At 44.7% G+C, this 24,067-nt stretch overlaps 1 protein-coding gene across 1 annotated transcript; it reads right to left on the bottom strand.

Annotated features, from left to right (window-relative positions):
* Positions 1 to 2,742: 2,742 nt before the first annotated feature.
* On the bottom strand, positions 2,743 to 23,575 carry LOC117414369 (DELTA-sagatoxin-Srs1a-like). Its single transcript, XM_059009892.1, has 2 exons — positions 23,415 to 23,575; positions 2,743 to 3,399 (listed from the first exon to the last, which is right to left on the bottom strand). Exons 1-2 carry the CDS (start codon positions 23,567 to 23,569, stop codon positions 2,985 to 2,987), a joined length of 570 nt encoding a protein of 189 aa, XP_058865875.1. The 5' UTR covers positions 23,570 to 23,575; the 3' UTR covers positions 2,743 to 2,984.
* Positions 23,576 to 24,067: the final 492 nt, after the last annotated feature.

Here is a 24,067-nt window from a genome sequence, read left to right as displayed (position 1 = left end):
GTGCAATCCTGCCCTCTGACAGACTGGTGGTATGCAGCACTGAAGTGCGTGCTGGGCAAGGGAAAGAATGTGTCAGATGTCAAAGTGAATATGAGAATGGCAATGAGTGATGAAGCCAATTTGCTTAAAGAAAAAAAAAAAAAAACTGGACATTTCCATCAATGGATTTAGGAAATGTGGAATTTGTGATGCCATCAGAAACTCTGAGGCTGTATAAACTGCTCCTGCTACTGTGGTACTTGTAGGTTAATCAGTTTTGTGTGTTATTATTATTATTATTATTATTATTATTATTATTATTATTATTATTATTTTCAAGGGCTTAATTAAGTAGCAGCCAAAATTGTTTATGTAAGACTTGTTAGAAAATCTGTAACAATGATGCTAATTTTCTTTGGATTGTTATTGTCGATACGTGTAGACACTACTATCCACCGTGTAGGTGTCACAAAGACCCGAAACAATATGTTAAAATAAATTAGTTCTGCACCATATAAAAGATCTGATTTTGCCAGTGCTTGCTAGTCTATTAACCAGTTTTAAATTTAAAGCATTTTAGTTTCGGCTTTATTGTTTAAGTTTTCACACGGAACAATACTGTCATACAATTACTACATGATACTGTGATGATTGCACTGTGTTATGTTAATGAACCATCGCTAAGTTTTAAAACTGAGAGCTAGCAAATGCCTGTCGTTAAAGTGTACTGCAGTTAGTAATGGTTGTCACAAACAAGCTTTTCAGAAAACACACATAGACAGGATCGTCGCTTCAGAAATGGCATTGATTTACTACAGCATTACTCATCACCACAGCTACTTGTCTCAGGTAAGATTAGCCTCTAGCCTACCATGATATAGCTACTATTTTTCTGGCTTGCAAGTCCAATTGCTTGAAATATTAAGAGCACAATACTGTGTATACTGCATGATTATTGATTTGTACCGAGATCTGGTGGTATTGTGTTAAACTGTATTACAGTATACTGCAGTTTTGATAGAGCTAGGCTGACTGAGAAATATGTCCGGGTTTGGTCTGTGGAAAAGGTGGCAACCCTACCCGTGCAGCAGGCAGGTGTGAGTTGTGCTACTGATGTGGTTGCGACGATAGTCTGGCTAACAGGCTATGGAAAATGAGGAGCAGGATGCACCATATGATTTATCAAGTGAAGAAATGAATCTGGGTAACGAAACTCCGGTGCTGCCGACCGTTTGGACTACTGAACAATTTCAAATTTGAAATTACTAATTAAAAAAAAAATGTTATGTTACATTGTTAGCATGTTATCTACAGTGGTGGCTTGGAAATGTGTTGAAAATGCGTTACATTGATGTTAAGCATTATATACTTAAGCGTTCCAGTACCTCTGCTCCCCCTCTTACATCCGCTCTCTCCTGTTCACATTGAGCTCCGGCACCTTGTGATTTACAAATGAAGCACTGGTGCTAATATCCCAATGCACTAATAACTGCTACCCCATACTCTTCCATTCCCCTTCATCCAATTGTACTGCTTTACATCTAATTAATTCATCATTGTAAAGCGTTTTGGATAAAAGCGCTATATAAAAATCTAAATAATAATAACATTGTGTTTCCCCATGCAGTGCTGTTCAAAGGCTTTTTTCACTGGTTCATACTTAAATTTGTACTGCTGTAGATGCCATTGCTTTTTTTGTGTCAGTTTCCTAGCAGGGAAGCAAATCTCCTTTTTTCAGTAGCTAACATGTTACTTTTCTGGCAACCAACTTGTTTTTCTTTTCAGCGGCTTTGCTCTTGGCAGGCAGCCAACTCTGGGGAGGTCACGTAGCACACCTGCTGCAGGCTCTCTTGTCTCCAGCTACTCTATACAGAAGCAATGCACACATACTGGTCTTGCAAACTTTCATGCATACACATGAGACTGTTGTGTTTAATTTTCATTTCAACTTTAGTTGCACTCACAGAGCAAGAGGACTGTTCTCGGAATCAGAATTTCGATTTTTCCGATGTTTTTAACTTCTGACACCATGTACATTTATCTTATAAACGTGGAGACGGACACCAGGTTGCAATACAGCGTGGTAACTTTTATTGAAACCCTTGACTCCCAGAAGAACATCATCTCTAAAGCCATTAGACAGGAAGTATGTAGTTTCCCTCTAATTAATCCTTTACAGGACACCTATGCCTGCCAAAATGGGGCACCCTGGAGTGTCTAATAAGTTATTATGTACCTTAGGCAAAAAGCATGATGGTAACCATAGCACATTTATATAGGGGAATTGCTTCAATGATTATATCTGCTTAAAATAGGCCAAATAATCATCATTCACTGAAATGGAGAGACAAAACACAGTAGAAACTGTGGACCTTTGATGGTGAACATTAGAAAGGAAGGGATGACCATGTTATTGTGCGTCTCAATTTTGCATTTTTGAGATATTTTCTTTTTACTTGTACCTTGCTAATCTCCTGAAAATAAATATGTCTTTAACTGCCAGAACTAATTACTTTAATCAACTTAATCCAGATAGGTGACTCAACTGCACTCAAGCTTGGTATGTCAAAGACTCGACTTGACTCAATGTTTGTGACTCAATCATTACACTGGGTGTGGAGTGCTTTATCCATGGTACCCACTGTAGCAACCAAACAAGCAACATGGGACAAATGATTTGTAATGTTATGTTCTTAAATAAATTGAAAGTTCCACAAAATTCCAGTTAAAAAAAAATCACAAAGTTCAACTTTTAAATGAGCATGTTATGTTTATTTTTAATCATAAACCTTTTAGTCATAAAGCCACAAAATGAAAGGAACAAACATGTCTATCCCTAATGACTTCAAGCAGTGTATTCAATTATTTAAGTTATTTTAAGGTACTCAGTGACAGAAAGTGAAATCAATGAAGCATTATGCTGTGGAAAGAATTCAAACTCAGTTCAAACTTAGGCATGTGTTTGGCACAGTTGACTACATGCAGTGATTATGTGAAGAACTGGATCACTTGTCCCATATTTCTACTTTCATTATTGACTTGGCTCGAGGAGACATTGTTCCCTTAACAATTGAAAGTTCCCCTTCATACTTCATCTCTGTGGATGATGCATTGTCTCTGACAAAGCTCCCTTTTTCATAATACATCAGATTGAACAGAGATTCATCACATGAACGCTCACTATCAAAGAGCCCAATAGAGAACCAATTTTCATACTTGGTGTAATCGTAAGGTACAGAAAACATTATGGCAAAACGGCTAAGAGCCTTGCTTTTATTATTTTCAGACACATCATATGTCAAGACACCGACACAACCAAATAGTTTATCAGGGTTTTTGGTGAATGAACAGCCTTCCCGTGTCTCTTTTCTGATTGTAGGCTGAGGAGGATTGTGAGGGTATCCACTGGAAGTGAAGACTCTGATTGAAAAAAATAGGAGAATAGTAACATAAGTGCTACAGATCAGCAAATAGTTAGCTGTTTAAACCAATCTTGTGTAAATTCCCCTTAAATGTATTTAATATGTAAATGTACCTTCTTAATTAGGCTTCCTGGCCAGAATAGCATGAAGCCTATTGTTTCTGTTTGGATTCTACTTCTTCATATTAGGCTTCCAAGCCATTGGCTGGGAAAGCCTATTGTTTTTGTTAGGATTATTATTATTATTATTATTATTGTTATTTTGCTTTCTTCCCAAACCTCATCGTAGGCTCATAAAATCGAGTATGTAGGTAGCTGGCTACATGCAGATAACCAGACTGGCGTCCCCGAATCAAAGTCCCATGGTTCGACCACCATATTGGATCTCGTGGAAACTTTGGGAATTTTTAAAAACCCTTGCCATTAAAAACGACTAAGGTGGAACTGTGACAATGGCAGCAGATAGTGCAGCAATGGCCTACAAAAAACATATTTTCAATCAAGGTCGATTGAACAATTACTTTGCCCGCTACGCTATATTGGCCCCAAATATTCAAACACCTTCTTGTCTTAAACCGCAAGGTCAATCGACACCTAAATTGGCACGCATGCTCACGGCAAGGTCCTTTCTTACGCTTGTTCAATGCAAGATTTTTTGTTAAAAAACATGGCCGCGGTTCTCAAATAACCATTTCACGACGGCTCTATTTTCATACATTCGTGCATAAATCCAAGGTGCAATACACTACAGTCATGAAACTTTATAAGACCATAGAGACTCGTGTGACGTACTGGTAATATGAAAATGACACGTTTTGGTCACATGGTTTGGCGGCCATATTGATAATTGTAAAAAAAACTTTCGCAACCCATAACAAGAACACCATTGCACTTGTGCTCTTCAATGTCAACACAATTGCACAGACCATTGGAAAGTAATAACCGCTGAAGATTGAAACAGATTGCTCACATGGTGCGGCGGCCATATTGGAATTTACGTTGAAATTTTAACTCCTTAGGGAATGCCGATAGGGCCACAGTTATTATTGAACACGAATAGAAAGTCATGTGTAGTCTATGAAAAAATGTCATCGCCCGTGACCTCTGACCTCTCCTAGAGGTCAAACGTGACAATTACTGCTAATAATACCTTAAGGAGTGCCGTTAAGGCCACGGTTCATATTGAACATGTATAGTATGTCATAGGTGAGCTATAAAAAATGCTATCACCCGTGTCCTCTGATCTTTCCTAAGTGTCAAAATTCAAAAACTGGCTCGTAGCTCCTCAGGGATTGCAGATAGAGCTATAGTTTCTATTGAACACATATAGAAAGTCATGTGTGCTCTATGAAAAAAATGTCTTTACCCATCTTCTCTGACCTCTCTGAAAGTTGTAATGTCCATAAAAGTGCCAAATATTCTTTTTTTTACTGAAAGTCCGCAAATTACTAATTTTCACCACTAGATGGAACACTTGACCTGGACAATGTGTTTCCTAGAATGAAACACAATCACTAAACAGTGAACATAGTTACATTCAAAATTGTTTGTGTTGAAAACATTTGATCCAGTGAAGGGCAACTCTTTGGCTACATTCATGAAAACAAAAATGAGTAACTTATATTAACCTAAACATATTTTTAATATACAAATGAGTTCAATAGACTATTTTATATTGCAAAAGTAAGAATAGCATTGTGGCAGAGCACTCACACACACACATTCACGCACACAAACACACACACTCAACCAGAAGGCAATTTAGAATTTAGAACAATACCAGCCTTGTTTCATCCATTACTTTCAAAGTCACAGTAGTATGACTCTGCCTAAAGCCAGACTGAATATGGTTTGCATCCAAATAACATTATGTTTAAATGGTTATTGTGATGCAACCCTATGAAAACTAACATTCACCATTGAAACTGGTTGATGGCGAAAGATAAATGGGCTTAAACTAGAACATTATATCATGCACTATAATAAGTCCATCCATCCATTCATTATTATAACCGCTTAATCATTTAGAGCAGGGGTGGCCAACTGGTGTCTCGCGAGCTGCATGTGGCTCTCCTGTGGTGAAAATGCAGCAGTACAAATGTCAGACATTAAGGCACCCTTGAAAAGGGCCCAAGATGTAGCCAACCCTCTAGTTGAGTGTGCGGCTACCCTACCCAGAGGGGGCAAGCCAGCACCATCATACGCAGTCGAGACTGTGTCCACAATCCAGTGTGACAGACGCTGCTTAGAGAGGGGCTGTCCTATGGTCCGTGTCCCGTGACAGACAAAGATCTGGTCAGATTGACACAGAGCTCTTGTCCTAAGCATGTAGCATCTCAATGCCCGCACTGGGTAGAGGAAATTCAATATCTCTTCCGCCGTTGAAGCAAACGGAGGCGGATGAAAGGACTCCCATTCCACAGATGGTTTAATCTGGAAGGCTGTAATCACCTTGGGGAGGAAAGCGGGGTTGGTGCGCAGCGACACCCTGTTGCCATCCTCCCAAATACACATGCAGCAGCTGTGTACAGACAGCGCCTGCAGCTCACTGATCTGCCGATGTGATAGCCAAGAGGAAGGCTGTCTTCGTTGACAGGTACTTCAGCTCTATGGAGTGTAAGAGCTCAAACAGGGACTTCGTGATAGCCTCCAGTACAATATTAAGGCTCCATTCGGGGAGAACAGTCCTCCTAGGAGGGCGTAATCGCTGTGCGCCTTTAAGGAAATGGGTAGCTAAAAAATGCGCATCCAGAGACATAGAATCTACGGGGGCATGGCAAGCAGAGATAGCCGCTAAATACACCTTCAAGGCGGAAGGTGACCTTTCAGCATCCAGCAGTTCTTACAGAAACTGCAGGATGACTGGCATAGGGTAAGTAATGAGGTCATGGTTCGTAGTCAGAAACCAAGCTTGAAAATACTTCCACTTATGGGTATACAAGGACCTAGTGGAGTCTGCCCTAGCGCTCTGCATCATTTCCACAACTGCGACCAACAGCCCTAAGGCTAGTCAGCACTCCCTTTCAGGGGCCAGACTCATAGCCGGAACCTACCTGGTTCCGGGTGCCAACAAAGTGGATCTCACAGGGCTGGTCATGCAACAGCTGGCACAGGGTCGAAAACCAACCTCTCCTGGGCTACTTGGGGACCACTAGGAGAACTGACGCTTTCTCTAAACTGACTTTTCGAGAAAAGTCGGGAGCAGCGGTATAGGCGGGAAAGCAAACAAAAACGCTTTAGGACACTCGTGGGCTACTTTCAGCTCCACCCATTCATGTGCAGGGATGTCCAGCGATCTGACCAGGGTCCGTGAACTCCGCTACCTGCCCAGACCGCCCCCCCAACCAGAGTTGGGTGCGTCTGTCATCACCAATTGACGGTTGTGTATCACTCCAATCCAACAGTTGCAAATGGCAGCTACTCTGTCGTCCGACAGGTAGGCTTGCTATTAATTAGCTCTGGCATCGATGAGGGTGAGACCCAGCATCAAACAGATGCTTCATGACAAATAGCTATGTGTGCCACTGCTCCTTCCTGCGACTATTCAAATCAACCAGTCATCCAGGTAATTTATCACCCTGATCACTTGCAGCCGCAAGGGAGCGAGGATGGCATCCAGCCACTTCGAAAATGTGCGGGGGGACTAAGGAGAGGTCGAATCACAGCACGGAAAACTCAGGATGCTCTCCTGTAAGGCGGAGCGGAGATACTTCCTGTGTGCTGGACCCATAGGAACGTGGAATCTGCGTTCTTTCGGTCCAGTGTGATAAACCATTCGCCGGGCTGGACCGCCTGCCGAGTACAGCGGACGCCAGTGTCTTGTTCTCTACCTGCCGAGGCGCTGCGTTTTCGGTGGGAGCACTGCAGCAATTCCTCAACCGCTGGTCCAAAGTAATGATCAGGGGAGGTAGGGGCTGCTTTTGAAGGATGGAGCCACTTTTTCATGAGGCCGCAACTTAATTGCATAATGGTCCTCCTCAGCAAAGCTGAAATCCGGTTCTGTAACATCTGGGGCGACCACCGGTACAGGCGGGGTCAGCTCCGGGCATTATCGGCTGAGCTGGGGCCACAGCAAGGGCTTGAGCCTGCTGTCTGGCCAGGGGCTCCCAACGCTGCGTATTGATGCACTCAGGCATCAAGGTTGCAGATGCACCGAGGACACTGAGTGAGCATATACCTAGCTGTCACAAAGACGGCCAGAGTGGGTTGCGTCAGACCAGAAAGGAGTTCAAACACAGACAGAGACGGTGGTGATGATGAGCTGAGTGCAATGGCTGCACTCAGCGTTTATTAACAAATAAAAGGTTTGAACAACGGAATACAAAACAGGACACGGCACTTGACGCCAAAATAAACAGACAGACAAAACGACTGACACTAAACAAACGGTGCACGGACAGACAAACAAACACGGTGAGAACAAACACTTATATTTCACGTTTTTACTGATTTAACTCTCCTCTCTCTCTCACCCGTTCTCCTCTTCCGAACACCCAACCACGAGTGACTAAACGTGCATCTATTTATACTGTTTGTGCTGGGATTCAATTACTAATTAATTATTCACTTGAATCCCAGCACGTGAATTCATTACGTGCAACCCCGTGCCACACATTATACACATTTTATCTGCACGTGAAGTGATGTGCCATCCTCGTGCCTAAATATAATTATACACTTTAAACACACGTGAAACACAGACCCGTTTATATCCCGTGTACCAATCTATACACCAACATTAACACACGCAACATACAACACATAACACACAAAATACACACAGGGGCGGGCACTTTGCCACATATACCCCCCCCTGTGCAAAGCACACATGGCCTCAACGGCCACCTCCCCCCTTAAATACCCAGCAGTCCAGGCCAAAGTCTCGGGCTGGGAAGGGAGGCTTCAGTGGGCCCATGGCTGGAAATGCTGTCAGCTCCCCTGCCGGTAGTGGCACGGCTGACAGCATGCTGGTCCCGTCCTGCAGCGAAAAAGCTGCGGGGGCAGGTGGTCCCCCGACCTCCCCCTTCTTCGTAGCCGGCAGCTCCCTCCTGTGGGGCTCCGGCCACAAGAACTCCTGCAGCGAAACTGCTGCTGGGGAAAGTGGTCTCCAGACCTCCTCCCCCTTCTTCGTGGCCGGCAGCTCCCCTTTCTGGGGCTCCGGCCACCGTACTCCCTGCGGAGGTACGGGCAGCAGAGGCAGCTCCTGCTCCTCTGCTCCGGGCGGTGGCGGAGGCAGAGGCAGCTCCAGCTCCTCTGCTCCTGGCGGTGGTGGAGGCAGAGGTAGCTCCAGCTCCTCTGCTCCTGGCGGTGGTGGAGGCAGAGGCAGCTCCAGCTCCTCTGCTCCTGGCGGTGGTGGAGGCAGAGGCAGCTCCAGCTCATCTGCTCCTGGCGGTGGTGGAGCCAGCAGGTATTCACCCTCTGCTGGTGGAGGTGGGAGGGGCCAGCAGTCCTCCCACTGCGGTGGAGGTGGAACCAGCAGGTATTCACCCTCTGCTGGTGGAGGTGGGAGGGGCAAGCAGTCCTCCCACTGCGGTGGAGGTGGAACCAGCAGGCATTCACCCTCTGCTGGTGGAGGTGGCGGAGGTAGAGGCGATGGGGCTGATGCTGGCCACTCAGAGGGAGGCTGTGGCGGTGCTGGCTCCCTCTGCTGTGGCGGCTGGGCATGTGCGCGCCGTGCTGCCTTCAGCAGCATAGCTAGAGGCTGCTGGGGGACACCAGCATCCTGCCCTTCTCCCCCCCAAAAATTTTCAGGGGGTTGAGCCTGTAACTCCTCCCCTTCTGGCTCTTGGGACGGCACCAGCAGGTATTCACCCTCTGCTGGTGGAGGTGGGACCAGCAGGCATTCTCCCTCTGCTGGCAGCTTGGGTCCTACGGCTGTGGAAGCCCCGACTTCCCTCTTTTTGGGCTGTGGACGCACCGACTCCTCCCTTTTGGGCTGTGGACGCACCGACTCCTCCCTTTTGGGCTGTGGACGCACCGACTCCTCCCTTTTGGGCTGTGGACGCACCGACTCCTCCCTTTTGGGCTGTGGACGTTCGGGCTCCCCCCACTCAGGCGTAGGACGTTCGGGCTCCTCCCACTCAGGCGTAGGACGTTCGGGCTCCTCCCACTCAGGCGTAGGACGTTCGGGCTCCTCCCACTCAGGCGTAGGACGTTCGGGCTCCTCCCACTCAGGCGTAGGACGTTCGGGCTCCTTCCACTCAGGCGTAGGACGTTCAGGCTCCTTCCGCTTGGGCTGTGGACGCTCAGGCTCCTCCCGTTTGGGCTGTGGACGCTCAGGCTCCTCCCGTTTGGGCTGTGGACGCTCAGGCTCCTCCCATTTGGGCTGTGGACGCTCAGGCTCCTCCCATTTGGGCTGTGGACGCTCAGGCTCCTCCCGCTCGGGCTGTGGACGCTCAGGCTCCTCCCGCTTGGGCTGTGGACGCTCAGGCTCCTCCCGCTTGGGCTGTGGACGCTCAGGCTCCTCCCGCTTGGGCTGTGGACGCTCAGGCTCCTCCCCATAATTGCGGAAGGGACAGTGGGCGAACAGGTGATCCTGGTCGCAGAGGAGGCACCCCGGCGATGGCTTGTTACATCGCCGTGGATGCCTGGCCCTTAGGCGGCACTCCTCCTCCCTGTCCTTCACCTCTTTATCTGTCTCTGCCTCCCGCTTGGGCTGTGGAGGCAAAACCAGCAGGCATTCACCCTCTGCTGGTGGAGATGGGGACAGCAGGTACTCCTCTGCTGGTGGTCCTGCTACCTGGGCTGCTGTTCCGTTTATCGTTGCCTCCAGGTAGCTGAGGAGAAACTCCACACCTTCCTCCAAGGTGTTTGGGGTGTGTTCCTGCTGATAGGCCTCCCATCTCTCACTGTCCATCATCCACAGGGCCCGGACGACTATGGGCAGAGACTGGGCCTCCAGCCCAGCATTCTCCAGGAACCAGTCCCGCCATTTTGTGGCGTCTTCTGCCATTATATATATATATATTTTTTTTTTAAACAAAACCCCTCCTGGTCTGACGCTTGGAGGCGCGGCTATCCCACGATGACACCACGTGTCACAAAGACGGCCAGAGTGGGTTGCGTCAGACCAGAAAGGAGTTCAAACACAGACAGAGACGGTGGTGATGATGAGCTGAGTGCAATGGCTGCACTCAGCGTTTATTAACAAATAAAAGGTTTGAACAACGGAATACAAAACAGGACACGGCACTTGACGCCAAAATAAACAGACAGACAAAACGACTGACACTAAACAAACGGTGCACGGACAGACAAACAAACACGGTGAGAACAAACACTTATATTTCACGTTTTTACTGATTTAACTCTCCTCTCTCTCTCACCCGTTCTCCTCTTCCGAACACCCAACCACGAGTGACTAAACGTGCATCTATTTATACTGTTTGTGCTGGGATTCAATTACTAATTAATTATTCACTTGAATCCCAGCACGTGAATTCATTACGTGCAACCCCGTGCCACACATTATACACATTTTATCTGCACGTGAAGTGATGTGCCATCCTCGTGCCTAAATATAATTATACACTTTAAACACACGTGAAACACAGACCCGTTTATATCCCGTGTACCAATCTATACACCAACATTAACACACGCAACATACAACACATAACACACAAAATACACACAGGGGCGGGCACTTTGCCACACTAGCATATACCGGGGTGGATACACAGGCTCGAGTGGCTGCGGTAGGCAATCAGGAAAGCAGTACTGGGCAGAGCAGCGATAACCTGGTCCTGGACCGCGTGCAGTCACACAGCATGGCAGTGTATAGCGTATGCCAGAGTGGAGCACAGGCTCAAGGATGTTAGCCAGGAATAAAAGTGTACTGCTCTTTTTCTTTTTTAAACTGCAAGGCAGTAATAGGAAAAATACAGGCTTATACACACAGCCATTCAACTATGGGAGAAACACATTCACCATACCAGGCAGATGACCAAGCACGCAGAGTAGGCGGGCTAAAATAAGCCTGCTGATTCAACTCAACAGCAGGACCCTGCAGAGCTGGGTCTCATGGAGGAATTGCACTGCTGTTTTTTTAAGGCAGTGAAATAAAACCACACATACACGCACACAACAGCAAGCTCTGAGGGTAATACAGCAGACACCACGGTAATGCGGGTGAACTGAAATTTTTAAGCGCACCGAGAGGGTGGGCTGAGGCAGTCCAGTAGAGTCAACTCCACAGCGGGGCACGGCAGAGCCAGGGTCCAGTGGAGGATCACACGTCTCTTTTTCTTTTAAACTGCAATAGCAGAGGAAAACACAAAACAGCGAGAGCTGTAAGGTTTTAAGCAGACTGCAATCACAATGCGATGTAGGCTGTTACACAGAAAAAGAGTAAACACAGCATAGTAACTGGACAGGGGTGTCTAGCCTGGACTACGTGCAGACACACGACCGGGGCAGCGCGTAGCCTACAGTGGAGAGGAGCACCATCTACAGGTAGAGGGCAATGAGGCATCTCATGCACCGAGCACCCGAGGCGCAATGCGCACTGACGTACTAAACACCTGCCTACAAGCACTACGCGCAGGCCGTACAGAGATGGGACCCCGACATGGGCCTAACTTTGTGCATTAGCACTAAAACACTGAGTTAAACACTGGAAGCATTACCGTAGTGTAAGTCACTAGTGTTACAGCAGTGATAACTCTGCGTATCGTGCGCCGAGTACCGTGGGCAACTTGTGCGCCATGTACCGTGCTTTACGTAAGGTATACGATAGGAGAGCAGTGGCTACACAACAAGCGCAACGTGTTGCTCGTGCACTACGTGCGCCTTGCATCCAAAGCGCCTTGCGCACTGAGTACCGTACATTACGTATACTGCGTACCGTGTCGTACCATGTGTAATTGCACTAAGTGGTAGAGGTACTAGCACATGTACACTAGGTGTGACACTTTAAGAACCTGAGCACCGAGATAGAGGAAGGGGAGAGAGTACACCTTCTGTACAAGGCCTGACTCACCGCAGTGGCAGCCTGTAGCCGGCAGAACTACACGACAATGGGGATGCGGCAAGGCCTAGCTCCGTGGAGGAGAATGCGACTGGAAGGGTAACTAAACAGCAAGGATATGGCAAAGCCTACCCCCTAGGAGAACACGTGCACTCTCAGGAGAACTATCTCACGACTCCGCAGTACCACAGAACCTGGGACCGCTACGCAAGGTGCCTACCCTAACCGCGTGGCCAACCCCACACACCTGGTCAGCGCGTAGCATACACTGTGGGGGGGGGGGGCGAGTGTAAGCAGTACTCAACAGCGGGGATATGGCAAAGCCTAGCCCCGAAGAGGACACGTGTACTCCCAGGAAGAATAGATGGATGACTGTACAGACAGTCGCTCACGTACAACAGACAGACAAAAAGAGCGGCCTACCACGCAAGCGAGGAGGCCGCTGAAAGACAGAAAGAACTCGGTCTTTTAAGTCGTTGATTCCAGGAAAGCGGAAAGGCAGCTTTAAGCACGAATGCAAGGGAAATACAACAAGACTCATTTCAACTCGAGAAGGTCTTTCCTTATCCACACTCATCTAGACATCGAGGTCGTACCTTACCGTCCTGAGAGGGAAAAAGAGGAGGATCTTCCAGTGAGTGATGGTTTTATTCCCTTGGTAGACAGGACCGAGTGCGTCATCATTACCGTGCCTGTGAAGTGGATCGATTTTTCTTTGGTTTAGTACAGAATGGCAGGGAAGTGTACGAGGAAAAGAAAATGTAAAATCCTTTATGAAAATATTATATCTAATCCCGGTGTATGTAGAAGGTAAAGACGTTAATCATATTGTTCTAGATTTGTATTTCTTAATCTGTTGAATTTACCTTGCTGCACCCGCGGTATTCACGTCTTTTTTTGTCGTAATTCTGAAATTAACACTTTGCATCCATGGGGTTGTTGGGAACAACATCAGAAAATTTCAGAATTTTAGCTTTTGTACTTTTTAAAATATACCAGTTTTTGTAAGTTGACAGTCTGGTTTAGCTTCTGTGAACGACAAGCACATTTAAAGCAACAGGCACCCAAAAATGCATTCACATTTTCTCAAATATATACTGTATATTTATATTTTTGTAACACAAGCACCTAGAAACTCAAGTGTTCTGGTATCAGACAAACAATGTACAAATACTGAGTTTCAAGAACTTGTCTTTTTAGGTTCAGATGTAGCACCTATGCAGGCATGCACTACACGTGGTTTTCTTGCTGCACGTGCTTTGAGGGTCAAACATAGGCTCTGGATAGATAAGACCCTAGTGCATCTAAAGAGACCTCTGTTGCCCCAAGCCTTGCAGGGTTACTGGGTCAATAAGAGCCCAACACCTCTCCCTTTCAACTCTATAGCAAAGTGAAACACCATGTATATCATGCCATCAGGCTCTGAATGTCCCAGGAGGGTGAAATTTTTGTATTGGGGTGACATGTACATAATAAATCCAAAAGCTCATGTGACCGGCTCTTTAAGTTGCCATGCAGGAGGTATGCTTAGACAGCTATTAATTAAATTGAGGTTTTTTGTTCAAGACATTTAACTTCATATCTAAGCAATCCTTTTAGTTATTGGCTAATCACTGCATTGAATAAGCAATACAGCATTTGCTATCATAAGGGGCCCTCTTGTGGTGAAATTTAGAATGCAGTTATTGCTGACAACGACTCCTTTCGAATTATCTCACCAGAGGTTGCTTATGACCATGAAAACTCGTAATTCCTAATAAAAATGAGGGTGATCACATGATTTGGTGGCTATGTGTGTTTTTTAAAAAGTACCAATGCCTCGTTCTCGGACACAGTTTGACCGATTGTTGTGAAACTTTGTAATCATGAAATTAGTAACAACGTTGTATCATTGTTGCTTTTGGCATATTGTTGCATAAAACAACATGGCAGCCACAAGCCAATCAAATTTCAGCAGTATTCCACAGGCATGTTTTTAAGTATATAATGATGTGAAACTTGACTATAGAATATTTATGTTTGTAATTTATGTTCAGTTTTTGTCAATCCAAGATGGCTGACATGCATCAATCAAAATCAAGTGTTGAAAATGTTGCTTCCAATAATGTTTGTCTGATTTAAATTCATAAGTTTGAAACTATACCATGTTGTATAAACCATGTTGTATATACAAACAAAGAGGGGTCACCCTCTCTGAGATGACCCGACAAACGAAGAGGCTTGCAAACCAGAAAGAAAACATTGGTTAGTAATATTAACACATAAAAGAGGTTCTGACTCTTCAATGGCCCAACATACAGGAGGGGGGCCATCGTCTTTGAGGTGACCCGACATACAGGAGGGGGGGCCATCATCTTTGAGGTGACCCGACATACAGGAGGGGGGCCATCATCTTTGAGGTGACCCGACATACAGGAGGGGGGGCCATCATCTTTGAGGTGACCCGACATACAGGAGGGGGGCCATCGTCTTTGAGGTGACCCGACATACATGATGGGGGGCCATCGTCTTTGAGGTGACCCGACATACATGAGGGGGGGCCATCGTCTTTGAGGTGACCCGACATACAGGAGGGGGGGCCATCGTCTTTGAGGTGACCCGACATACATGAGGGGGGCCATCGTCTTTGAGGTGACCCGACATACAGGAGGGGGGGCCATCATCTTTGAGGTGACCCGACATACAGGAGGGGGGCCATCATCTTTGAGGTGACCCGATATACATGAGGGGGGGCCATCGTTTTTGAGGTGACCCGACATACAGGAGGGGGGGCCATCGTCTTTGAGGTGACCCGACATACATGAGGGGGGGCCATCGTCTTTGAGGTGACCCGACATACATGAGGGGGGGCCATCGTCTTTGAGGTGACCCGACATACAGGAGGGGGGGCCATCGTCTTTGAGGTGACCCGACATACATGAGGGGGGCCATCGTCTTTGAGGTGACCCGACATACAGGAGGGGGGGCCATCGTCTTTGAGGTGACCCGACATACAGGAGGGGGGGCCATCATCTTTGAGGTGACCCGACATACAGGAGGGGGGCCATCATCTTTGAGGTGACCCGACATACAGGAGGGGGGGGCATCGTCTTTGAGGTGACCCGACATACAGGAGGGGGGGGCATCGTCTTTGAGGTGACCCGACATACATGAGGGGGGGCCATCGTTTTTGAGGTGACCCGACATACAGGAGGGGGGGCCATCGTCTTTGAGGTGACCCGACATACAGGAGGGGGGGCCATCGTCTTTGAGGTGACCCGACATACAGGAGGGGGGCCATCATCTTTGAGGTGACCCGACATACAGGAGGGGGGGCCATCATCTTTGAGGTGACCCGACATACAGGAGGGGGGGCCATCGTCTTTGAGGTGACCCGACATACATGAGGGGGGGCCATCGTCTTTGAGGTGACCCGACATACAGGAGGGGGGGCCATCGTCTTTGATGTGACCCGACATACATGAGGGGGGGCCATCGTCTTTGAGGTGACCCGACATACATGAGGGGGGGCCATCGTCTTTGAGGTGACCCGACATACATGAGGGGGGGCCATCGTCTTTGAGGTGACCCGACATACATGAGGGGGGGCCATCGTTTTTGAGGTGACCCGACATACAGGAGGGGGGGCCATCGACTTTGAGGTGACTCGACATACGAAAAGTTTCGCGAACCGGAAAGAAAACAAAGTTAGAAAATGTTAATCCACATAGAGCGGGGTGAAGACATTTATGGGAAGTTAAAAAGAACCACCAATGCATATAGAAAAGAAAAAGAGAGAGAAAACATGTAACACAAAAGAAAAACCCTTAACTTGACACAGGGGTTAGTAACTGAACCCTACTGACTATGTGAAGACCCTCTGCACAGTGGGAAGGAAAAAAAACCTTTATTTTTTTTTATTTTAAAGGAGGAAACCTTCGGTGGCCCAGGCAGAAAGGTCGTCCCCACTCCGGACATATTAGCAATTGACTGATGGGCAGATGTTATTTCGGCTGGTGAAGAACAAATGTAAGCTTTGACTGCTGATGAGGTCTAGCATCCCATATTTTTGATTAGATGCTGGTTAATCTTTGCACCTGCTGCTGAAGTGGCTGCCCCAATACTGAATGAATGCGGAGTGTAGAATTGAGGTGAAAGACCTGCTCTGGAAACCAAAGCGGAGATCTGAGAAGAAAACCAATGCCTTGAAACAACAGACCCACTTGCATTGATGAATAGGGGATCGGAAGGAGATTTAGGTTTACGTTCTGTAATGTATTTCAGCATAGAAGAATATGGGCATAGAGGAGAGCAATTTATGAAAGTTGAATACATTGTCCTTGCCGAAGCTGATCAGTTTTTTAAATGCATAGAAAGAGAATAAAATGAGAATCGAGAATATGAGTAAGGTCGCTGATAATAGAAGGGACTGATATTCAGAACATTTCAAAAAACAAAAAATGCAGAAAGACGTAATGCTTCCATTGTTAGGTCATCAACTGGAGAAAACAGCCTTGTCGAAGAATTGAAATCATGCTGCCAAGAATGATAACAGAGATAGGCAAGCGAATGGTAGAAGCAGCCGGCGAGTTCTTGGAAATTCCTCGCAGGAGGAGACGAATGGCTGGGATTGATAGTAAAGTTGGAGAAAAAATTGACATCAAGCGAAATTATTGTTGAATTCCTGACAGACAGGTTTTAATTGTAGCTGGTGCCAGGTGCAGAGAATCCTTTGCATGAACTATAAAAGCCATGATCCAATTCTGGTTGAAAGAAGTAGGATTGATCCTATTTTGAGAGCAGAAGATTACATAACAAGCCCAACCTGTAGAGCAAGTAGATCTGGTAGAAGGAGCAAGTGCTGTAGGAATCAATCTGTGAAATTTGGATATCAGTAAACGAGAGCATCATCTGCATTATTACATATGCCCAGTAGGTTGTGTATTTACATTAGAAAATTGATGGTGTGAGACAGCAGGGAGTGGGTAAAAGCCTCCCTGTTGATGCCAGAGCAAGTAGACGAGATATAAATGTCCTCCATTAGGGAATAATGCGAATTGCAAAATTGAAGTGACCCAGCAATGAAAGCAGAGCACGTTTTCTAATTGTGGGTTGTCTCCCCCCCCCCCCCCCCCAGTTGCTATGCCAATAAGATTAATTCTATAGACTGGAAAAGGAGGAGCTAAAAAGTGCAACAATAAATCCGTTTTACATTTTATTTAATGAGAAATTGAACTGTCTCTGAATCTTGATTAGCAGAATGAAGATTGAGACTGGTTGATAAACATCAGTTAAGTAATTCGTGAAATTGATATCAGGATGATGTTTTTTTAATATAAAGCTGGAATGTTAATGGGAGTGGAGACTATGAGCATCGGAGAAAGTCACTTGCAATTTAAAGGGCAGACTCAGTTGGCGTGAGCATTTCCACAATTGCCACACATATGAATGAAATGACATTGCCTATTTGAACAGAAACCGGTGTTGAAGTTGTTACAAATTTGTCTTCCTCCTGCGAATCTAATTCTGCGCCCGTATTTGTCTTGTCTTGTGGATTGATCGGGTAGAGCTGATGAATGTATTGGATTGGGAAAGGAAGCTCTGCTTGAAGAATTAGCGGTAATACCAGGTGCTGCTTTAGAAGTAGATGCTATAGCAGTCTTAGGGCAGAGGGAAGACCCGTGGAAGCGCAGACCCCACATGCGTTAGCTCTGAGGCCGCTGAAAATTTGGTTAAATAAATCGGGATCTGGAGCCCAATTGATTAGATGATTGTCAATGTGGCTGCTGCTTTTGCTGAGAACGTTTTATGATATTCAAAGTACATAGTCCCTCCGTATCTGACAGACAATTCCACGATATAATACTCATAGGAGTCTAATTAAGCTCTGTGGTTAGGATAAGAGGAGCATAGCACATCTCTAAATACGAAGAAAGAAAATGCAATATGTGTGGCAAGCCAGTGAAGTGCGATGGAGCAGATTTTTTTAGAAATTGCAAATATACGCAGCGTGACTGCCAGTTGTTCTGCAGGTGTCACTGGCATCGTGTGTGTATTGCTGTGTTGTAGCAAAGGTTCCACTCTTTTCCGTAGGTGGTCAGACCTCTCACCAGTCATTCTGAAATAACGAAAATCATTTTCGTTGTCACATACACAAATTTCTGGTGAGGTTCCATGGTTTGTAAGGTTTGCGCATAGATCGCTGTACATCTAGGGAATAAGTAGATCGCATATAGCAACACAAAATAAATACTTTTGAAATGGATTTTGTATAAATATATAAATAAGTAGATCGGATGTCTTTGACAGTATAACGATAGATAAGGGAATGCTATAATATACATTAACAATAAACACATCATTTCAAATTAATTTTGTAAATGTAATTTGTCTGTTTAACAAACTTTATTGCAACTCGAGAAGTTTTTGTTAGATATTTAACATGTAGGCAGTAGCCTACTATAAGGATAGGTATGAGAGCGACTGTCAAAAAATCAAAACACGATTTCAGTCATGGACAAAATTGAGCTCCATGCATGCTGTGGTAACTAACTTAGGCCACGATGCACAGCAGTCACATGATGCACTTGTATTATTATTATTATTATTATTATTATTATTATTATTAAGTGCTTTGTTCTTTCGTTAATTTTTACAGACAGTACTTTGTATAATTAGTTCAGAAAACAAACAGGGGCCTGCGTTCGTTTTACACAATTGATAGCATGGAGTATGTATTTTAATTACAAGTTTGGGAAGAAACAATACATTAATTCAATAAAAACAAGAGTTCCTGTAGTTCAAAACCAAACAAGACAGATATAATGTACACATTAGTGAGAAAGAGAGATCATACAGCATTATACACAGTATGTATATCAGCACGATTTTAAACCAACCAAGATAGACATTTATAGTGAGATGATCATATAGTATTTGTTGAACTACAAGCATTTACCTGTTTAAAATCATTATATATAGTGGGGCTCCCGAGTGGCGCATCCAGTAAAGGCGCGCCACGTGAGTGCAGGATGCGCTCTATAGCCTGCAAGTCGCGAGTTCGAATCCAGGCTATTCCTTTGCCGATCAAGGACGGGAGCTCCCAAGGGGCGGTGCACAATTGACCGAGCGTCACCCGGGGGGAGGGAGGGTTAGGTCGGTCAGGGTGTCCTCGGCTCACCGCGCACCAGCGACCCCTGTAGTCTGGCCGGGCACCTGAGGGCTTGCCTGTAGCTGCCCGAGAGCCGCGTTGTCCTCCGACACTGTAGCTCTTGGGTGGCTGCATGGTGAGTCTGCAGTGTGAAAAAAAGTGGTCGGCTTGACGGCACACGCTTCGGAGGACAGCGTGTGTTCTTCTCCGCCCTCCCGATATATATATATACACACACAGACGTGCTCAAATTTGTTGGTACCCCTCCACAAAAAACGAAGAATGCACAATTTTCTCTGAAATAACTTGAAACTGACAAAAGTAATTGGCATCCACCATTGTTTATTCCATATTTAATAGAAATCAGACTTTGCTTTTGATTTTTTATTCAACATAAAATTGTAAATAATAAAACAAATGAAAATGGCATGGACAAAAATGATGGGACCGCTAACCTAATATTTTGTTGCACAACCTTTAGAGGCAGTCACTGCAATCAAATGTTTTCTGTAGCTCTCAATGAGACTTCTGCACCTGTTAACAGGTAGTTTGGCCCACTCTTCCTGAGCAAACTGCTCCAGCTGTCTCAGGTTTGATGGGTGCCTTCTCCAGACTGCAAGTTTCAGCTCTTTCCATAGATGTTCGATAGGATTCAGATCAGGACTCATAGAAGGCCACTTCAGAATAGTCCAATGTTTTGTTCTTATCCATTCTTGGGTGCTTTTAGCTGTGTGTTTTGGGTCATTATCCTGTTGGAGGACCCATGACCTGCGACTGAGACAGAGCTTTCTGACACTGGGCAGTACGTTTCGCTCCAGAATGCCTTGATAGTCTTGAGATTTCATTGTGCCCTGCACAGATTCAAGGCACCCTGTGCCAGGCGCAGCAAAGCAGCCCCAAAACATAACCGAGCCTCCTCCATGTTTCACTGTAGGTATGGTGTTCTTTTCTTTGAAAGCGTCATTTTTTCGTCTGTGAACATAGAGCTGATGTGACTTGCCAAAAAGCTCCAGTTTTGACTCATCTGTCCAAAGGACATTCTCCCAAAAGGATTGTGGCTTATCAATATGCATTTTAGCAAATTCCAGTCTGGCTTTTTTATGTTTTTCTTTCAAAAGTGGAGTCCTCCTGGGTCTTCTTCCATGGAGCCCACTTTCGCTCAAAAAGCGACAGATGGTGCGATCAGAAACTGACGTACCTTCACCTTGGAGTTCAGCTTGTATCTCTTTGGCAGTTATCCTTGGTTCTTTTTCTACCATTCGCACTATCCTTCTGTTCAATCTGGGGTCGATTTTCCTCTTGCGGCCGTGCCCAGGGAGGTTGGCTACAGTTCCATGGACCTTAAACTTCTTAATAATATTTGCAACTGTTGTCACAGGAACATCAAGCTGCTTGGAGATGGTCTTGTAGCCTTTACCTTTACCATGCTTGTCTATTATTTTCTTTCTGATCTCCTCAGACAACTCTCTCCTTTGCTTTCTCTGGTCCATGTTCAGTGTGGTGCACACAATGATACCAAACAGCACAGTGACTACTTTTCTCCATTTAAATAGGCCGAATGACTGATTACAAGATTGGAGACATGTGTGATACTAATTAAAGAAACTAATTAGTTTGAAATATCACTATAATCCAATTATTTATTATCTTTTCTAAGGGGTACCAACAAATGTGTCCAGGAAATTTTAGAATATCTTTGTAGAATAAGCAATAATTCATCTCTTTTCACAGCTTCTTTGCTTTATTCTATGACATACCAAAGGCATGCAAGTATACATGATAAAATAGCTTTTAATTTCATCATTTTTCAGGAGGAATGAAGCATTATTTCAATGAGCTGTAAGGGTACCAACAAATTTGAGCACGTCTGTATATATATATATATATATATATATATATATATATATATATATATATACACAGTGCCTATAGAAAGTCTACACCCCCTTGAACTTTTTTCACATGTTGTTGTGTCAGTGCCTCAGAGTTTCATGCATTTAAATGAGGATTTTTTTCACTTATCTACACACCATACTCCACACTGTTAAGGGGAAAAAGCTTTTATTGAGAAAAAAGATATATAAATATATATTAAATACAAAACTGAAAGATCATAATTGGATAAGTCTCCACCCCCCTGAGTTAAAAGTTGACAGAAGCACCTTTGGCAGCAATTACAGCTGTGAGTCTGTTGGGATAGGTCTCTACCAACTTTGCACACCAAAATTTGGCAATATTTGACCATTCTTCTTAATAATAGTGTTCAAGCTCTGTCAAGTTCCATGGGGAGCGTTGATGGAGAGCAATCTTCAATTCATGCCACAAATTTTTGATTGGATTTAGGTCGGGGCTCTGACTGGGCCAATCAAGGACATTTACCTTTTTGTTCCTTAGCCACTCCAGTGTAGCTTTGGCTGTGTGCTTTGGGTCGTTGTAATGCTGAAAGGTGAACTTCCGTCCCAGTTTCAGCTTTCTTGCAGAGGGCAGCAGGTTTTCCTCAAGGACTACTCTGTACTTTGCTCCATTCATTTTCCCTTCTATCCTGAGAAGTGCCTCAGTCCCTGTCGATGAGAAATTATCCCCATAACATGATGCTGCCACCACCATGCTTCACAGTAGTGATGGTGTTCTTTGTGTGACGCACTGTGTTGGGTTTGCGCCAAACATAACGCTTTGTGTTTAGGCCAAAAAGTTCAATTTTAGTTTCCTCAGACCACATAACTGTTTGCCAAATGGCTACAGAATCTCCTGAGTGTTTTTTTCATACTTCAAACAGGATTCAAGGTGAGTTTTCTTGAGTAATGGCTTCCTTCTTGCCACCTACCATACTGGTCAGTTTTGTGGAGTGCTTGGTATATTGTTGTCACATGCACACTTTGCCCAGTCTTGGCCATAAAAGCCTGTAGCTCTTGCAAAGTTGCCATTGGCCTCTTGGTAGCCTCTCTGATCAGTCTCCTTCTTGTTCGGTCATCCAGTTTGGCGGGATGGCCTGATCTAGGCAGGGTCTTCATGGTGCCATACACCTTCCACTTCTTAATAATTGTCTTGACCGTGCTCCAAGGGATATTCAAGGCCTTTTGATATTTTTTTTATACCCATCCCTTGATCTGTGCCTTTCAACAACTTTGTCCCAGAGTTCTTTTGAAAGCGCCTTGGTGCTCATGGTTGAGTCTTTGCTTTGAAATGTACTTCCCAGCAGAGGAAATCTACAGGAACTGCTGAATTTACCTTTAATTAATTGTCTACAAATTTATAGAATATTTTTTTCAGGCTATAAGGCAACAAAAGGTGATCATTTTGAAAGGGGGTGTAGACTTTCTATAGGCACTGTATATATACATACATACACATACACATTGTATGATCTCTCTTTTGTGTTATGCTTTATAGTTGTAAGGCAAAACCAATCACATTTACAAAACCTGACTTGTTATGCAAATGTCTTATGTTTAAAAAAATAAATAAATAAACACATTTTATTTCCCAACCTAGGTACATGACACAATTCCTGTTCAAATAAATAAAATAAAGAAAGTAGTGTGTGAACACAGTACCATACGATCTGGCAAATAAAATGAGCAGATAGAAAATGCTGATTGTAGTTAACTTCCCCTTTAATCAAACAGCTGCCGCGCCTTCCTTTTACCTTACTGCGCTTGCGTGATCCACTTTTTCCCCAATCTACTTTTTCCCTACGACACCGGTATTAATGTGTGAAATTAGCCCCTTTGGAATCTCTGGCGATTGAGGGGACTGACGTCCATCTTTGCAATGCGGTGCAATTAAAGTATGAACAACAGCTACGACCACTTTGCTGGCGCATCCATAAATGTGCAGCCTTTGTCTGCGAGAGGAGCATAAACCAAAGAGACCAGACACCCCTGGTGGAAATAATCATTTCTCATTCTTGTACTCACCTTGGATTTTTTAAGATATATTTTTTGCTGTAGTTGGAAATTTGAATAGCAACATTCCGTTCAGTGTTTATATTTGTGGACATTTGCTCAATGGTAGTGCCTGCCAGCGAGGCTCCAGCGATGATCGCAGTTACTATTGGAACTGCTGCCTCCATTTTCAATGGGATTATTTTTCAGCTGGCTCCCTCCACTGAAATTAAAAGAAATATTGTCAATATAATGAGAGAGAGAGAGAGAGAGAGAGAGAGAGAGAGAGAGAGAGAGAGAGAGAGAGAGAGAGGAGATGCTTTGGAATGTTATCTTGTGAGTGCTTTTGCTTGCTGTATTACCTTTATTTAGCCAGATGAGTCAATTGAGAACAAATTCTCATTTTCAATAATGACCTAGCCAATAATGGCAGATAAAATAAATAAATAAATGTATGAATCTGTGACTATATGTCATTTTTACTAACTTGTGCTACTCTATAAATAACATTTATTGTTCTGTGCATTTGAACTCAAAGCTAAATTGATTTAACCTCTTCAGCTCCATGACATACATACAATGTAAAAAAACAAACAAAAAAAAACAAATTTAACGGCCAAATGACTGGCAGCAGAGTAGCCAGTCAATTTCCTTCAAAATAACTGATGTGATCACATAAACTGAAT

This window comes from Acipenser ruthenus, chromosome 39 (genome assembly GCF_902713425.1).
Source record: "Acipenser ruthenus chromosome 39, fAciRut3.2 maternal haplotype, whole genome shotgun sequence".
Lineage (NCBI taxonomy): Eukaryota > Metazoa > Chordata > Actinopteri > Acipenseriformes > Acipenseridae > Acipenser > Acipenser ruthenus.
The sequence above is the reverse complement of the archived record's forward strand: the minus strand, read 5'-3'. Positions and strand labels throughout refer to the sequence as shown.